The following is an 18,402-nucleotide window of genomic DNA, read 5'->3' on the forward strand; positions in this document are numbered from 1 at the left end:
ACCTGGGAAGCCCCCATACTACTCGTGATGTTAGCCAAAGGCCTAGAAGCATTGAAATGCACCCTCCTTGGTGCACTGAAAAAACACTTGATACAAATTAGATCCCACAGGTTTTCCATAAGAGAAGACACAGAGCATTCAAAAGCCAGGGCCTGAGTGGGACACAGGTCCTGTAGTGACCTGGGACCACCTGCAAGGCCTGGGATAGGATGAGTAGGATGAAACAGTTTGTAAAAAAAAAAAGCAGCGTCCTGTAGCTCACATCATTCGCTCCCTGATGGCGCTCATTTTTCTTCTGATCTAGGCAAACCACCACGTTCTTGATGTTGTAGCAAAAGGGAACAAGCCAGCCCACGCCTCGCCTCCTTTAAACCCCTTCATCTGACCTTGCTAAGGCAAACAAACCTCAGAGCGCGCCTGCAGGTTTTGAGTTGTTCACCCCAGGCCCGACCTCTCAAGTCCTCCGGGGGCAGGGCGCCAGGGCCTCGGGGGCGGGGCGACACGAGGGGCAGGGTCATAGGCGAGGTAGGGATTTCGGGGGCGGGGCGCCAAGGGCAAGGGGCGGGGCAAGGGCGGACGCGGCGCCAGGGGCGGTGTTACGCGGGCGGAGCCTCGGGGCGCACTGGGAGGACTCGCGGCCCCAGCGCGGGACCGGGAGGGGCGGGGCGGGGCGGGGCGGGGCGGGGCGGGGCGGAGGGGAAAGGCCTGGGGAGAAGAGTCGGGTCCCAGCTTGGGCCCGGGGTCCCGGATCCAGTTTTGCCCGCGGCCTGGAGCGATCGAGGCGCAGCGGCCCGGCCGGCACCCACGCCCATCGGAGCGCCCAGAGCCCGCGGGCCCCGGCGTCGAGCTCAGCAGCGTCCGATTCCGGCGCGTCTCTAGCCGCCATGGCTGCGACCGCGGGCCTGCGGGCCTTGGGAGCGAAGGGGTCGGGCTGGCTCCAGCGCGGTCCGTGGGCTCCACTCACCACCGGCTTCTGCAGCGGGGGGCCGGCCGGGATCGGGCGGCCGGAGCCGGGGCCGCGACCCACCATCGCGCGGCAGCGGGACGGCATCAGGTCAGCGGCCCGCCTGGGTGCGGGGCTGTTCCCCGGGGGGTGGCCGGCGGGACCCAGGAAGAGAGAGGGGCGCAGGAGGCCGGCTGCCAACCGTGCCACCCCACGCAGAGTCCAGAGCGGCTCCGTCGGTGGTCAGCTCCGCCCGCCGCAGAGCCCAGTTTATCCATCGCAGTCCATCTGTTCGGCGGGAGTGTTCGACGTGAAAAGAATCCGCGGATGCGGCGTTTACAGAGGTCCCTTGGCTGGGCTCAGTGGCCTCTGGGACCCTGCAGGATTCACACCGAGGATTTAAGTGGGGCTGCCTGCGACGGTGCCAGCACTGCCCCTAAACCCCAGACCGAGTCGACCTCGCATTTGGACTCAGCGTGGGCAGCCATATGGGAGGCCCCTCCGCTGCTGTGCCTTTGAGAAAGCCCTTCATAGAGGGCTCTGGGCCTCACAAACGTGACGTGGCTCCAAGGCGCAGTCAGGCTTAGCCGAGCTGCTCCTTGGCCCGCAGCCAGAACTGCCCACGTGGGCGGTAAATAAATAGGACGAAGGACACACTGTACTGAGCTCTGCCCTTTGGCTCAACAAGCCTAAACCCCTTTTACAAAAACATACCTGGGCACACACTTGAAACTGGACGGTGGAGTGGTAAAGGCAGAAGGCCTTCAGCTCCATCCAGGCCTCACCTTGACGACTGCCTGGCCCAAGCAAGAGTGCAGAGGGAGGCCTACCTGACGTGTCTTGAGTATTTAGACCTTACAAATCAAGCAAACTGCAAGATAGGTCAATATATTTCCTTCTGTCCTGACAAGTAGGCAGTCCTAAAATCTGATGTGTGCGAGTGCACAGTGCTGAATTGCCTCATTTTTTGCCGCCCTATGGGCTGTAGCCCAGCAGGCTCCTTTGTCCATAGAATTTTGCAGGCAAGAATACTGTAGTAGGTTGCCACTTACTTCTCCAGGGGATCTTCCCTACCCAGGGATTGAACCCACATCTCTTGTGTCTACTGCATTAGAGGGCAAGGTTTCTTTACCAGCTGAGCCAGCAGTGAAGCCCAAGACTTGGAAGGCTGTTTGAGTCCTCAGGCTCCGAGGAGCTCCCCCAAAGCAGTGGAGAGCACTCTTGGCCTGCAGCTTTGTTCTGTGCTTCCCACCCTGCCCTGGCACTCCTCACCTCTCCCCCACTCCATCCTGATGCTCTGTCAGGGTCTTGGCACACAGGTCCCAGACATCCTGTGCAGCATGCCCACAGTCTGTCCACTCCGTCACCCCCTACACTCAGCTCCTCACAGCCACCCCGTAGGCCTTAGGGTGCCCACTGCAGAGCCATGGAATTCCAGGGTTTCAGGTGACTTGCAGTGGGGTGTGGAAGGGTGTGGTGATTTCCAGGTGCACACATCTCAACATCCCACTGGACTCCTTGCTCGCCAGGAGGGGTACCGCTGGAAGGGGGCCCGTCGGAGCAGAGTTCTCCAAAGTGCAGGGCCAGGGCAGGGGCCCTACTTGCCCATTTTTACAGGCGAAGTAGGGCCCTTAAAAAACTCTGTTTCTTCAAATCTGGCCCATTTGGCACGGCAGCCAGATGACAGAAGATGTTGTTGATTCTCCAGTGTGTGTGTATGTGTTTTCAGTTGCTCAGTCGTGTCCGACTCTGTGACCCCATGGGCTGTAGGCCATCAGGCTCCTGTGCCCATGGGATTCTCTGGGCAAGAATACTGGAGTGGGTTGCCATTTCCTCCTCCACAGGATCTTGCCAACCCAGGGAGCAAACCCACATCTCCGATGTCTCCTGCAATGCAGGTGGTTTCTTTACCACTGAATCACTGGGGAGGCTCCCCGATTCTCCAGAGGTAAAATAAACATAAATAAGAAAGGAGGATGTCAGGAATGGTTTAGTAGGAGGGAAGCAAGCCAGCACTAAAGCAGAACGATGTCAGGCACTGAGGGGTGAGCTGCAGCCACTCACTGAAGTGTCCCTTTCAACAGCCGCCCCTGTGCTGCCTCCTGTGAGGGCCAGTGCTGAGTGTGGTGCTGTGCTCGGTGCTGCACGCTCCTCACCCCCAACCCTCCGTACAGCCACCAGGTGTTCTAGATCACGTCATCCCTGCCTGACAGTGAGGAAATGAGTCCAGAGGACGGCCTGCCGGAGGCCACACAGCTAGGAGGCAGGAGGGCTGACAGAGAAAGGCCCATCTGCCTCCAAAGCTGCCCCCACTCCTGCTGAGCCATTCCAGGGTGCTCGCCACTTGGGTTTAAAAGAGATGCCAGGAAACTAGAGGAGGTGAAAATCCACAGCAATTGGTGGAACTGGCCTTGCAAAATAGAAGTGCTCTTTTTGATCATGAATTCAACCAACAGATACATGTTGGGTGTCTCCTCCACATGGGAGCCTGGCAGCGTCTTGCCCCACAGACCTGTGAGTGGTTTAAGACAACGGGATAGACTCCAGGCAGCTCACTGAAGCATCTACAGGGACCATCTCTTGCCTTGTAAATGGAAAGTTTACATTTTTATCACCTGCCCTGGTGGTGACCTCACTGTAAAGGAGATCCCCTTTCCAAAGGGGTGGTGTTAAAGCTCCAGGTGCAAGACAAGGTAGCTGCTGGGGAATTCAGACCAGCGAGATTCTCAGGAGGTGTTACCCACTGGGTTTGACCTTTGACATGGAACGGAGCAATCGGGTCTCAATAACCCGTTGAACAGCAATCCAGGATGGCTTTCTGAGATAAGCAAAGACAGGGGGTCTGTTTGGTCACTGGGAAAAGGAGGCTTAAGGGGCACCTTGGCGGGAGAGTCCAGAAGCCATGCTAGTGAACTTGTGGGTCTGGAGCTCAGAGGTGTGAACTGAGGCAAAGATTGGGCATGGTCAGCACAGAGGTGTAGCTGATGCTAAGGCCACCGGGAAGTTGCCTGGGAGGAGTGTATGGAACAGGAAGAGAATCCTGAGGACTGTGGCATCTAGAGGTGAGCAGAGGGCAAGGAGCCCATCCCCAAAGTCAAGAAGGAGTGGCCAGAGAAGCACCAAAATAACGACAGAGGAGGAACATGCTTCCAGAAGGCAGGTGGGATCACAGCAGCATTGGGTTTAGTTTTGGCAATCAGGGGATTCTTGGTAGCAACAGCCTTAGTGGAATGGCAGGAACAGAAGGCTGGTGATACGGGGCTGAAGAACAAACTCGCAATTCAGAGCACCCTGACAGGGTGTGTGACGCTCAGGCCAAAGGATTAATGGGACACACAGCAAACCACAGGCATCTGAGGACTGGCATCTTTTTACACAATTTTGCCCAAGGCCTTAGGATTTAATTTAAGCCTATGTCACCGATGGGAGGGCAGCTTTTTAGGTTTGTCACAGTGAGCACACTAATTATTTTACTGGAAGGTTTATCAGCAGTCTCCACCACCGCCAGAATATAGGTTTCTGGGGCTGTCAGCATATCAGCTATGAGTCATTTCTGTGCTTAAGAGAGAGTATGAGAAACCAAATGATGACTATCACAACCACCTAAAGATGGCAGCAAAACCAAAGTGGCATTCTGGAGAAAATGGTTATTCCTAATGCTCCAAAATAAATTCAGTCATCGATGGGTTTCCCAGAACACAGAGGCTATTTAAGGAGGATGCCAGGTGACACACACCGCAGTGGAAATACCAGATACAGAATGAGGAAGGCAGAAAAAACACAGCCGGAGACGGCTGGGAAACAAAACACACAACAATCACCTGGCGTCTAGCTTGCTGACCGTCCCTTCGAAGAGCAAGCACAAGACATTTCTGCGTGCAGGCAGCAAGGTGACAAGCCAGGTTATTCCCACCAGCTCATGGAGAACCGTAAAACAGCAAGCAAGCCTTTGAACGCTGGTTTTTGAGGGACAACATGGCCGGGAGACCCTCTTGCTGCAACGGTTCTGCACGTAGCACCCCGTTCTCAGTCAGCAGGAATGATTTTGCTGGCTTACACAGTGTCACTACAGGAAAGGTAGGGAGATGCACATGCCGGCTGGCGTCTGCACCTCGGCTGCCTCTTCCCTGGTGTTGGGGGGAGGAGATCCGGGGGCGTGTTTTCATTCCTGGCTCCTTTTCCACCTATTCGTTCTGAAGAACAATGGAAAGAAGCAGGTTAAAGGTGGCACTGCATGTCGGCCTCCTCCAGCCCCCACCTGTCTTACGCTCCATGCAGCCACTCAGCCTGGGTGGTGATTGTGTTGAAACTCCTGCGCCTTGCCCTTTCTGTGGAGGTGGCAGTAATAGTTCCGAGACAGACTTGGGAAAAAAAGGGAAACAACTCGAGAGCAAGGGCAAAAAAGCCCCCACAGTTCAGGTAGTCCCCTTGTTTTGACTGAGCTGTCACTCCAGAGAGTTAACAAACCCTCTCCTCTGAGTGCCCACAGCTCTCTTTTCCAGGGTTTTAAAAATAGGTCCCCAACCCCTCCTACATTGCTGGTGGGAATGTAAATTGGTGCAGTCACTATGGAGAACAGTATGGAGGTTCCTTAAAAAACTAAAAATAGAACTACCATATGACCTGCAATCCCACTCCTGGGCATATATCGGAGAAAACACGATTCGAAAGGTTACATGCACTCCAGTGTTCATCGCAGCACTGTTCACAATAGCCAAGACATGGAAGCAGCCTAAGTGTCCATCGACAAGAATGGTAAAGAAGATGTGCGGCAAATACATATATATATAATGGAATACTCCTCAGCCATTAAAAAGAATGAGATAATGCCATTTGCAGCAACATGGAAGGACCTAGAAAGTGTCATACTGAGTGAAGTAAGTCAGAGAAGGAGAAATATCATATGCCATCCCTTATATGAGGAATTAAAAGGAAATGATACAAAAGAACTTAATTACAAAACAGAAAGAGCCTCACAGACTTAGAAAATGAACTTATGGTTGTTAGGAGGAAGGGATAGTTAGGGAATTGGGGATGAGCATGTGCACACTGCTATATTTAAAATGGATAACCAGCAAGGACCTACTATATAGCACATGAAACTCCACTCAATGTTATGTGGCAGCCTGGATGGGAGGGGCTGGGGAAGAATGGATACATGTGTATGTATGGCTGAGTCCCTTCCCTGTTCACCTGAAACTGCCACAACTTTGTTAACTGGCCATACCTCAATGCATAGTACAAAGTTAAAAGAAAAAAAAACAGCTCCCAAATTGCTGCAGGGGTCCTCATTTGTTTTGACTGGCACCCAACCCAGTAATTATAAAATGTTCTTTGCAGGAGCATCATCTTGAGTGATCCAAAGAGAAGAAATGCGCTGTCATTGGCCATGCTGAAATCTCTCCAGAGCGACATACTTCATGAAGCTGAAAGCCAGGATCTGAAGGTCATTATCATTTCAGGTATTGATGAAATGTCCATCCTCAGCATTCTGCAGAACCCAGAAGAGGTGTCTCAAATTTCTATAGTTAACTAGGGCATTAATTTGAATCTCCTAAAATTGTACATGGCAGGAACCTTGGTCCTGACACTATCTGCTGTGGAAATTATAGCAAACATTACTGTGCAGTAAAAGTATGTGTTTCCATTTTTGGTGGATACTGAATATTGCCACACGAGGCTATGCTGAGAACTGATGTCCTTGTGGGCCCTATGCAGTGGGTTTAATTGCCAATCCTTTTGGTAGACTGCCTGGTCGGCTAGGACCAGGCTGTTAGGACAGACGGTGGGTTTGTCTTCCGACTCTTACCAGGCTCTCAGCTGAGATGTACAGCCTCCTTCAGTGGTGCCAGAACGCGTGCCAGATTTTGCCCAGTTCTTTCCTTGCTCTTTTTTCCAGTAAGAATTTTTAGCAGATGAGCTGGTAATGATGGTGGTGGTATTAATAATAACAACATCAGTATTTTAAAGCAGCCGCAGACGAGTAATATGGAAACTGCTCTGTGATGCTTTTGTATTTCTTTAATTAAGGATCAGTGTTTCTGGAGAATGTGACCTTCTATAAGTCATTGAATATACATTTTCAACTGTTTTATGTGGTGAAGAAAAAAGAAATACAGCTGGTAGAGATCAGTAGTCCTCTGACTGCTGTAACCCAGATACGTCGAAGGCAGCTCACTTCCAAATGACGCTGTTCCTTGGCTTGCTTAAAGGGAAAAGCACTTCCTGTCACAATTGCCGTGATCAGAGGAAATGTAAAATGTTACCAGCTCATCATGGGATCACATTTTGCTGTTGTTGTTAATGACAACGAAAATTAAACCACCTCCTCAGGTCCCTAGTTTATAAAATAAAGGCATTCTCTTCATGTCCTGACCTTCCTGATTGCAGCCCTTGGGGTAGACTAATAGATAGGGATGCTGCCAAAGGCTCTGGTGGATTTCTGTGGCCTTGGGTGAGTTGATACACTCAGGCCAGGCCAAGTCTCAAAAAACAAAGCTGAGACCAAAGGAACAACTCTGAAGATGGCTGGTTGCTGAGCTCAGTTGGTTACCAAGGCTTCTCCTTTTCATAATGCGTATTTTCACTAGTTTCCACCAGGGACCTTTTGAGAGCCCTCCCCCTGTGCGGTCATCATAAAATACTGGCCATAGCTCTTCCAGCTAGCTTGAATTACTCTTATCAAAATCAGGCCATTAACTTTCTCTAAAGCTGTTTCCATAGTGAAAGAAATATAAAACAGAAAAGAAACAACTTTCTCTAAGTGTCCAGAGCATCAATTCGATCACTCCCTGCATTTATTCACTGGACAGGTAAGTGACTGTCCCAGCTCTGGCTGTTTACATCTTTGTCTTTTCTTTTCTCAACTGGAAACGTTGCAGCTGAAGGGCCTGTATTTTCTTCTGGACATGATTTAAAGGAACTGACGGACGAACAAGGCCCAGATTATCATGCAGAAGTATTTCAAACTTGTTCTGAGGTAAGCCAGGGTGATGGTCAACATTGCAAGCCTGAGAGTGATAACTGTATTAAATACTGAATTAGGCTTCTAGTTTACAGATAAGTATCTAAGCTATGATATGTCACCACTGCAGAACTACTGAAAACTCTGTGGTCACTGGTGAACCCTTCCTCCAAGCAAATATTTGGTTTCAACTTTTCAGAAGTGACTGTGGTTAGCATTTGATCATGCAATGGGCCAAAGAAAGGAAAACACACATTGCTACTAAGAGTTGCCATCCCTGCCTTACAGGGTACATCTTGATATCCACGTCTTAAGTAAGAAATAGAGAGTAGAACTGTACCTTTTTAGAAAAGAAGGACCTAAGATTATTACAATTTTTAAAGTTTTAAACTAAAACAATTCTGTCAACAGGAAAGAGAGCATTCATAACAATAATGATTTTAAAAATTATTTCCAAACTCTTCTTTCAACTAACCTTTATAATCACTGCCTCCAAGTAGGAAAATTAACCTCTTCATTTTTCCTCTTCTCCCTTTTTCTGTCTCTTTAACCACATTAAGAAGGGAAATTGACAACAGATATAGAGGAGGAAGGGGGTTCCCTGGTGGCTCAGTGGTAAAGAATCTGCCTGCCAATGCATGAGATGCTGGTTCAAACCCTGGGTGGGGAGGATGCCCTGGAGAAGGAAATGGCAACCCATTCCGGTATTCTTGCCTGGAAAATCCCATTGATAGAGGAGCCTGGCGGGCTACAGTCCACAAGGTCGCAAAGAGTGGGACACAACTTAGTGACTAAACAGCATCAACAACCTATCAGAGGAAGAACAAACCTATCAGAGGAAGAACAAACCTATCAGAGGAAGAACAAAACTGGGGATGACTTATACATGCGTCAGATCAACCGGGTAATCAGAAACATAGAATCCACCTTAGGTAACGCACTGTCCATTTAATGAGCATCTCCTGAGCGCCTGCTGTATGCATACCTGCAAGATACTGAGGGAAACAGAGGAAAAGAGAATTTCCAGCCGACCTGAAAACTGGAAATCGACTTGAGAAAGAAGATGTATAAAGCAGTTTCATAACCTGAACCCTAGGAGTACTTCACCTAATTTCTCCTTCATACATTTACTTATTCATTCATTTCTTTGGTCATTAATGATGCAACAAATACTTGAGGGGACCTTTACTGTAGACCAGACAGAAGTGAACATCAGAGAGGGGAAGGGGAAGGTGACTGGGATACGTTCTTGTTTTCCTTGCCCTTCCAGAAACCCCTAAGGAGATCATAGTTTTCATTTTGTGGAGGGACAAACCTGAAAAGTGATTGACTTGACTTCATAGAGATGGAAGCAAGTCAGAGCCAAGTCTTTCGTTTCACATTAATAATGTTTATGGGACATTCTGCTGTTTGTTTGCTACGACTTGGTGCTTTTAAAAGTTATTTTCCTACTGATATGTTTGGCCAAATAGAAAATCAGCAAAGAGAACCAGCAGAGCCCTTCCATCTTCCCCTAAATGGCCTGCTTTTGTCACTTGGCTGTGATACCTTCATGAACTGAGATCTTAAACAGCAAAAGGCCACAGGGGAGCCGAGCTTCTTCGGAGGACAAAGGCGAGGTTTCTTGGAAGCTTCTACCATATGGATGCCCCCCGATCACTGAAAAAGACACAGACAGGACCTTGTCCTGACATAGTAAAAGAGAAGTTGAAGTGTATTGACTTCTTTAAGACTTTGTCTAAGAAAATAAAATCATCCTGATAAGTCTGAGCACCATGAACTTGTGCAAGATTTCAGTTTGCAAGTGTTACCAGCAGGCAGATTGGAGCAGAATGAGGCCAATACTTCCTCATTTTGTTCCTGCATGAGAAGAGGTGAGGGCTTCCCTGGTGGCTCAGACGGTAAAGAATCCGCCTGCAATGTGGGAGTCCTGGGTTTGATCCCTGGGTTGGGAAGATCCCCTGGAGGAGGGCATGGCAACCCACTCCAGTATTCTTACCTGGAGAATCCCCATGGACAGAGAAGCCTGGTGGGCTACAGTCCATAGGGTCGTAAAGAGTTAGACAACTGAAAACTAAGCACGCACAAGAAGAGGGGATGGTGGAAAGGAAGGAAGATCCGTGGACTGGCTCCGCATCTGAATTTTACAGTAGATTCGTCACTGAACACAAGTGCCGCACGAGGGTTAATTACTTACACATCAAGAATGGGGCAAATTGAGGAGGAGAAGAAACACTTTGTCAGGGTAGGATACTTTTAATGTTAGCGATCTACTGGATTGCCTAAGTTATCACTCACCAGCTCGTGTGAAATCTCAGGCCTTCTTAGACGAAAGGCGGGAGACAGACTGTGCTGCCCGTCACAGCCAATGGACTTTTCACACCCTCAGTTGATCAGGCAACACATGACACGCAGAGCTGAAACAGCCTTTTCTGTCTTTGCAGTCAGACCTCAGAAGCTCTTATGCAGCCTCCTGGCTACCATAGTCCCCACCATCCCCACCCTACCTATAGGCACAAACCCCCTAAACCCACCAGCAATTTAGGGTGGGGGTATATATGTGCATTCCTCTGGAGGAGGGCCATTAGCATTTACCAGAATCTCAAAAGGTGACCCCCTTGAAGTCAAGAATATGATATCATATCCCCAAATATACAATTGGTCATTTTAGAATAAAGCTGACAAGTGCCAAATGTTCATGAACACAAAAGGTGAGTTCCTTAGGCAAAACCTGGGAACCCATGAAGGTCATTTTCCTTGGAGTGGCTGCTGGGAAGTCAACCCAGAGTCCCGGCTCCTCTCCCTCCAGCCAGGATTGAAGGGCAAACATTTTGACACTGAAGTTACCATAGCAACACAATCGGTTAAGCATGTCAGGGAAAAGATGGAGAAATTAGCCAAGTTATTTCATAAGCTGCAAAAATGAGTTAAAGTTCGGGAGATTTGAGGGCAGGGGTCTCACGCAAGCCAGTTTCCGGCTCCCCTCTCTGTGCACTTTGGAATTTTACTTTGATGACAGCAGGATGTTCCCCCCATCTTAGTAGAAGTGAGAAAGAATCACAGTGGCAACTGGAGAAGTAATCAGTAAGGAAGTTGCCTCCCAGCTTTTAACATGAGAGCTCCACGCCGCCACCGTTGGAACAGAGCTACTTGTTTCCCAGTCACTCAACTGTCTTCTCTAGGGAGGTTGTGAGCAGAGTGGTCCAGGGGACAGCACCCTCACTGAAGTCATGCTCAGGGTCAGACTAGGGGCCTGGAGTCGGACAGAAACTGCTCAGACCCCACAGCCCCACTCTCTTGGGTCTGATGGCCTTAGGGAGTCACTTGCCTGGGGAGCCTTGGAGTCCTGGTTCCTTCCTCCTGGATCTCAAGGAGACCAAATCATACAGTCTGATTCACAGTTGAGATTTCATGCAACTTATTCTCCTTGGTCATAGAATCTGATACACTTATGAATTTGAAATGGGCTCTGAACAGTAAAATCACATAAAATAACAAGCTTTGACATCCACCTCACTTTTGGATGGAAGTGAAGCAGGTGTGTTTGCTCCTCAGGTCATGATGCTGATCCAGAACCACCCAGTCCCCATCATCGCCATGGTGAATGGCCTGGCCACTGCAGCTGGGTGTCAGCTGGTTGCCAGCTGTGACATTGCCGTGGCAAGTGACAAGTCTTCCTTTGCCACACCGGGCGTGAACATAGGGCTCTTCTGCTCCACCCCCGCAGTGGCCTTGGGGAGAGCAGTGCCGAGAAAGGTAACAACTCCCTGTACCTTCCCCCACCCCTCCTCCAGCCGCGACGTGAGTGCCTGTGAGGGTCAGTTCCAGAGCTTCGTTGTTGAAAGTACAGTGTGAGTCAGGACATTCTGCCCAAAGCAGAGCTGGCTAATGTGCTAATGTCTTGTTACAGGTTATCCCTGTAGCTGTCAGTTTGTAAATCACTGTTTTTCACTCTTGCCTGCTCCTCAGTACAGCTGGTTAAGTTTCCAGATTTGCTTTGTTTTCATAAAGGCAAACATCTTTTGCACTCATGTGAAATGCAATTGAGACACAGTTTTATGGCACAGAAAGGCTGCCTATGAGCTGTCATAGCATGGTGACATATGCCAGTATAAGAGGCTAGGACACTGTGTCACTGGCTTCCTGTGTGCTGACAATCCATCTTGCTCCAGAATGCTTTGAAAGGAGCTGATACATTGAGTGTGTCACTTTTGTAGTGGCTGCAGGAACGTCCTGCACATGGTGTGTTAAACGTGCCCAGAGCTGTTCTGCCATCGTTGACCTGAGTGAAGTCCACTTTCTTCACAAAGGTTTCCCCCTTCCTATAACATTGTAAGAGAGTGTTTACTGAATATCTCAAGTAAAAACTGGTGGTTTCCTCATTCTAGAAAAATACATCCTCTTTCTCAATTGAAAATCTGTTTTTAAAGGAGGGTCAATTCATAGGGCTTTCCAGGTGGCACTAGTTTTAAAGAATGTGCATGCCAGTGCAGGAGAGGTGAGAGATCCTTGGTTTGATCCTTGGGTCAGGAAAAATCCCCTAGAGGAGCGCACGGCAACCCACTCCAGTATTCTTTCCTGGAGAATCCCATGGACAGAGGAGCCTGGCAGGCTATATAGTCCATAGGATCGCAGAGTCAGACATGACTGAATTGACTTAGCATGCATGCATGCAGATTCATAGCAGGTGGGGAACCTAAACTGCTTTCTAGAATATATTTTCCATTTTAGCATCAACTAAGAAAATCAGCAGTTGCTCATAGCCTGAGGCACAAAAGAAATGAGACCCAAGGGAAATCAGGCCAAGGGACCAAGTTCAGGGGCACACACTTGCCTTCCATGTGCCTCCTCATTAGCTTTTACAGAAATAGGTTTGTTAGAAAATTCTGATCACAGGTACCTACAAACACCCACACCATGAAAACCAGCTGGATGTGGGCTCCACGTAAGAGAAGGTGACCCTCAGAACACAACAGCTTGCTCCAGTATCCTCAGATTCAGGGGGTGTCTAGATCCCACCAGGATACACGTTTACCTTAAGTGTTATATATTCAATAAATACTTAAGTCCCTATTGAGCGCCAGGACCTTAAATTAAAACACATCACAAAGATATTGTCAGAGTTTATGAACAATTTTATAATTGTTATAATTGCCAATCAAATCTCATCTCCAGGCCTTTTGCACATTAAGGATGGTGGCTGTCTGCTTGGCCAACCTGCCACTGCTCAGTTTCAACCCCTGACATTCTGGAAGGTTCTATGCTGAGGCCTTTGATACCTTTAAATCAGCCCTTACTGTCCAGATAAGAATCTGCTGCTGTTTAGTTATTCAGTCATAACAAACTCTTTTGCCGACCGCATGGGCTGTAGCCTGCCAGGCTTCTCTGTCCATGGGACTTCTCAAGGCAAGAATACTAGAGTGGGTTGCCCTTTCCTTCTCCAAGCTAAGACTGTATTCTTTCTCAAAACAAGGCTTAAAATCTCTTAAAATCAAGGCTTGCAATTGAGTCCTGGAAACTTACAGGTTGATCATATGTGTCAACCTTTAAATTCGTTTTTCAGAAGAAAGAAGGAGGGAAAAATGCGACAAAAACAGGCCTTAAATTCCCAGGGAACCGAACCAAGTGGCTTAAACCTCACCTGGGGCGTGGCCCCTCTAAGAGGAAAACCAGGGAGTCATAGAGATCTAAACCTGACCCAGACACACCTGCCTGGTCGACACTTGCCTGCACCCCTCGGGGACATATTGTTACAGCGGCCACCGACTATACCGGTGACGGGGCGCATCCCCGTGCACATCCGCCGGGAAGCAAAACCTTCTCAAACCTAGCGGGTGCCTCTGCACACCGGCCCAGCCCGGAAGCTCCGCCCCTTTCACGCTGGCTGCGGCAGCAGGCGTGTTTCGCCAGTGCCCTCTGCTGGTCATCGTAGGGAACTGCCCGGCTGTGAGGCGGCTGCCGCCTTTTGTCCACCGGACCAGCAAACGTGGCGAGGAGCTCTCGTGTGCCAACCAGACTGAACCAAACAGACTGAAACTGGGCGTGAATCATTTACCCCATGTGCAAAGTGCCCCCGCCCCCGGCGTGACTTCAACATGCATCTTCATTGCACCTTATAAACAACCTTCTTGGTGCGGGTGCTCCCTCCCCCAGAGCTGGCCTCTCCCAGCCCCTCAAATAGTGGGTACCATGGGCTCCGACAGCACGGTGAGAGACCAGAGCCCCCGCTTCCCAGACCAGCCATGTCTCCGTGCGGGAACACGCGCTTCCCCGTGTTTATCCACACAGTCGGAGCTCTGTGTATCTGGGGAATCTGAGTTCTAATCGTCTGGTTAATCAGAACCTGCACGCTGGAGAGTGTTAAGTGACAGCCCAGCTACCCAGCCCGTGTGCAAATCACCAGAGAGTTGGGGAATGGGGGTCTCCGTGGAAGCTGTGTCCCCTTCTGACCTGGCCTCTGAAGGACTGTAGCATCGCCTGTCTGTACTGTTTGCCTCGATCCATCTATTCCTTAATTCACTCACCAAGAGACTTCCCTGGTGGTCCAGTGGTTAAGACTTCAAGCTCCCAATACAGGGGGCCTGGATTGGATTCCTGGTCAGGGAACTAAACCCTGTATGCCGCAACTAAGACCTGGCACAGTCGGGGGAAAAAAAACACTCACCAATAAATATCCTATAAGCTGTCTACTATGTACAAGGTACTCTTCTGGTGCAGTGAAAAAAGAACTCTCTGACCTAGAGAGGTTCACATGCCAACAAAGGAGATAATACCATAAACAAATGTAAAATATATAGTAAGTGTGAAAGTGCAAAGGAGGAAAATGCAGCCTGAAAGAGGAATGGTGCTGGGGTCTGATTTGCAATGACATGTGACCGGAAGGAGATGAGGAGGGTCCCCCTCTCCTGGGCACTTGCAGATGCCATCCCCGCCAGAGTCTGGGGACGGAGGACCTTAGGGATGATGGGTGACATAGTGTCTGAGGAGGAGGTAACTGGGCCGAGGCTGTCAGGAGAGTGAACAGGAGCAGGTGGGGCCCAGGTTGCAGGACGACTTGGTAACAGCCCCATCTCCCCGCAGGTGGCCTTAGAGATGCTCTTCACTGGGGAGCCCATCTCAGCCCAAGAGGCCCTGCTTCACGGGCTGCTGAGCAGGGTGGTGCCAGAGGAGAGGCTGGAGGAGGAGACCATGAGGATTGCGAGGAAGGTGGCCTCACAGAGCCGGCCGGTGCTGTCACTGGGCAAAGCCACCTTCTACCGGCAGCTGGCCCAGGACCTCAGGACTGCCTACCACCTCACCTCCCAGACCATGGTGGACAACCTGGGCCTGCCGGATGGCCAGGAGGGGGTCAAGGCCTTCCTCCAGAAGAGGAAGCCCATCTGGTCACACTGAGCAGCCTCATCAGAGGAACTGGGGGCCGTGAGCCCAGTGGGCAGTGCTCAGGACCCCACCACTCCATGCTCAGCCTTCCAACCCCCAACCACCGCCGCTGCCTTGCGACTGTAGCTGTCAGTCTGCTTTTCCAGCATTAGTGATGGTCTCAGTGAACATGGTCTGTGTTAGGAGCCACGACTCCTCAGGGGAGGAGTGACCTGGCGATTCGGGCACCAGTGTCAGCAGAAGGGCCATGCGCACCTCAGCTGAGCTGTCTGTGTGAGAAAGCCCACCCGTGATGCTCCTCCTGGGACCTTAGGTGAGAGGACGCCCCGCAGGGGAGAAGGTGCCGTAAACGGAGGCAGGAAGGAAGGATTTCAGCCTGTCTCTTACCAGAAAGTATCCCCTAAGGCGGACGTGTTGCTGTTTGCCTTTATCAGGTGAAGCATTTCAAATCTCCACCAAGATACCCTTCACTCTGAAAATCTTCGTTCTTTTGAAAAATAATCACATCTGTGGCTTTGGGATAATCTTTGGGGTCTTTGAAAGATTACCTATTTAGTGAGACTAATCATTTTATGTTCCCAACCAAACTGTAAGCTGCTGAGAGAAGATCAGTTAGCTCTTTGATGCCTGTGCTAATGGACATCTAGCTGGTGCCTGGTGCTTCTGTAATGAAGGTCCCGGTACTGGGGCCCTGGACCCTGGACTGAGAATTCGAGCATTGCAGAAGGGAAGGAGGGACACAGAACACACATCGTACCCACGAAGAATCATCTACTCCGGAAGCATTCCCAAGCTCTGCTCAGCTTCCGGTAAAGAATCCAGACTAGCTTCAAGTGTCTGAGTTCCCCAAAGATGGTTTAGGACCTGAACATCTTACTTTCTGGCTTCTGTTCCATTTAGGTTCCAGAAATGTCCTAGACCTCTGGTCATGCCTGGGGCTGATTTTTTTTTTTTTAAACCTACCCGTTGAGTGGCCGTAAGTGTAATTAGTATGAAAAACAGAACCTTGAGGCTCCACCAACTGGTTCTCATTCTAAGCCAGTGGGGCAAGCAGCCCCTGGAAGGGCAGTCTCCTAGTGGGTTTCTGTTGAGATTGGATTTTTTTTTTTCTTGCCAGAGTCTAGAAAGGTGACAGAGTGTTTTCTTGGAAAGGAGAAGCTTGTTACTAAGAATGTTCCTCAGAAGAAGAGAGATCATCAGAGCCACCACGAGTACATGCCAGACCACTATACGTCCTCATTCAGTCCCCACCAGAACCACGCTGAGCAGGGCCACCATCACCTCCAGCTTGCAGACGAGTGGTGGAGACTTGGTAGAGTGAGTGCCCCAGGCTCTGTCTGCTGATAAAGCCGTGGGTGCCCTCCCCAGCCTGGGCTGCAGTGAGGCGGGCCTGCAGACCTAACTGCCTCCGGGCAGCCTTTCAGAACCCAGAGCTGGATCAAGCGCGCCCCCTGCTGGAGGACTTTGCAAGCTCACCGGCGACGTGGGATTTTACTATTGGCAAACCACCGGTGCCGTTTTGTTGTTTTACTAGGAATCTGACAAACAACGGGCTGATATTCCAGACCAGGCTGTGAAGGACTGGCCGTGATGATCTGCTCACTAATAACGCCGCCTTCGGGTTGCCCGCCGTAGGGGTCATTGTGCGGCCATCTCGGACCCCACAGTGAAGAGAGCAAAACTTTCTCCCACGTCCCAGTGAAAACCAAAAACTGCCTTTCCAGTTTCCGTACGCGCTGCACCATAGCTTCCAACCAGGAAATTCTCAGGCCTCCAGGCTGGCTTCCCAGCCTGTGAGCTGAAGTGCCCTCGGGGGACGCACTATAAATCCTAATAATCGTCGGAGCGGAAAATAATCCTGGAATAAAACCAGCTCCCCAACCACCAGTGTCACATAATTCATCCCCAAGGCAGATATAAATTGGGGGTTAATTTGCATCTCTACTCCCTTCCACTGGGACAGCGAATGAAAGCTCTCTGGTTGGCACACACGACGACCGCTCTTGGAAAGCGTGCGTTCACCTTTCCTTCTGCACCATCCGCTGCCCGGGGAGCTTCTCTGAGCTCGGTGGTCCCCGCGCCGGGAGGGGACGGGGCTGGAAAGTCAGTGAAAGGGGCATCTGCTCCCGCCCGGCCTGAGCCCCCGAGAAAACAGCGCGGATACGGAAATTTCCCCGCAGCGACTGTGCGGAGACCCGCCAGATACGCTGAGCCAGGCTCACCTAGGAAGGAGCTCTCTGTGCTGCCCTGGTAGGTGAAGGCTCAGGGCAGTGAAGGCAGTGGCCACAGTCGAACCAGCATCTAGCTGACTGTGGATCCCCTGCCCCTGACACGGTACGTGTTCTCTTCTCCCACAGAAGATCGCTGTTCCAGTCAACAGAGACAGACGACCGACGCACTCAAAGGAAACCAATCAGAAACTGCTAAGCCGCAGCAACACAGCTTTGCTTACCAAGGGAATTCTGAGGAAAGCACAGGTTTGACCTCGAAGAACACCAGGTTCAAGTCCCAGGTTTGCCACGAACCAGCCGTGTGACGGTGCGGGTGACGGGGCCTCTTTCAGCGCCCAGGCCCCCTTCTGTAAAAATGCCGCGTCGACCCTTCTGTCCTCCTGGTTGTGACATTGTGGATTCTGCAGCACTGGATTGGAAACTTGGAACAAGGCCGGAAAACAGGTAGCTTCGCCCAAAGAAAATGGTCTTCTACAAATGGACAAGCTGGATTTTTCCCTGGAAGTGGTGAAGAGTGAAAACACCTGATTACCCTGGAGAACAAGAACTCCATCACAGATCCTCCGTTCTTGGGAGCCACACCTGAACCTTTTAAAGGTGTCGGGCTAGCACGGTGGGCAGAGCTCTATCGAAACTGGCAATCACCCTAGTTTTGTCTGGTGGTGGTTTAGTCACTAAGTCATGTCTGACTCTTGCAACCTCATGGACTTATGGCATGCCAGCCTCCTCTGTCCTGTGTCCATGAGATTTCCCCAGGGAAGAATACTGGAGTGGATTGCCATTTCCCTCTCCAGGGGATCTTCCCAACCCAGGGATTGAACCTGGGTCTCGTACATTGCAGGCAGATTCTTTACCAACTAATCCACCAGGGAAGCTTAGTTTTG

General features: G+C 50.5%; 1 protein-coding gene across 2 annotated transcripts; it reads left to right on the plus strand.

Moving 5' to 3' along the window:
- Positions 1 to 702: 702 nt before the first annotated feature.
- On the plus strand, positions 703 to 17,784 carry ECHDC3 (enoyl-CoA hydratase domain containing 3). Of its 2 annotated transcripts, XR_008200479.1 has the most exons (6): positions 703 to 1,054; positions 6,284 to 6,405; positions 7,825 to 7,922; positions 11,463 to 11,663; positions 14,988 to 17,537; positions 17,645 to 17,784. XR_008200479.1 is itself a non-coding variant. In XM_052650941.1 (5 exons), the coding sequence occupies exons 1-5, from the start codon at positions 885 to 887 to the stop codon at positions 15,297 to 15,299; spliced, it is 903 nt and encodes a 300-aa protein (XP_052506901.1). In that variant the 5' UTR covers positions 703 to 884; the 3' UTR covers positions 15,300 to 17,774. The 2 variants fall into 2 exon arrangements, 1 of the variants encoding a protein (XP_052506901.1); XM_052650941.1 differs by having other exon boundaries at positions 14,988 to 17,774.
- The last annotated feature ends 618 nt before the right edge of the window (positions 17,785 to 18,402 follow it).

Source organism: Budorcas taxicolor, chromosome 13 (genome assembly GCF_023091745.1).
Source record: "Budorcas taxicolor isolate Tak-1 chromosome 13, Takin1.1, whole genome shotgun sequence".
Lineage (NCBI taxonomy): Eukaryota > Metazoa > Chordata > Mammalia > Artiodactyla > Bovidae > Budorcas > Budorcas taxicolor.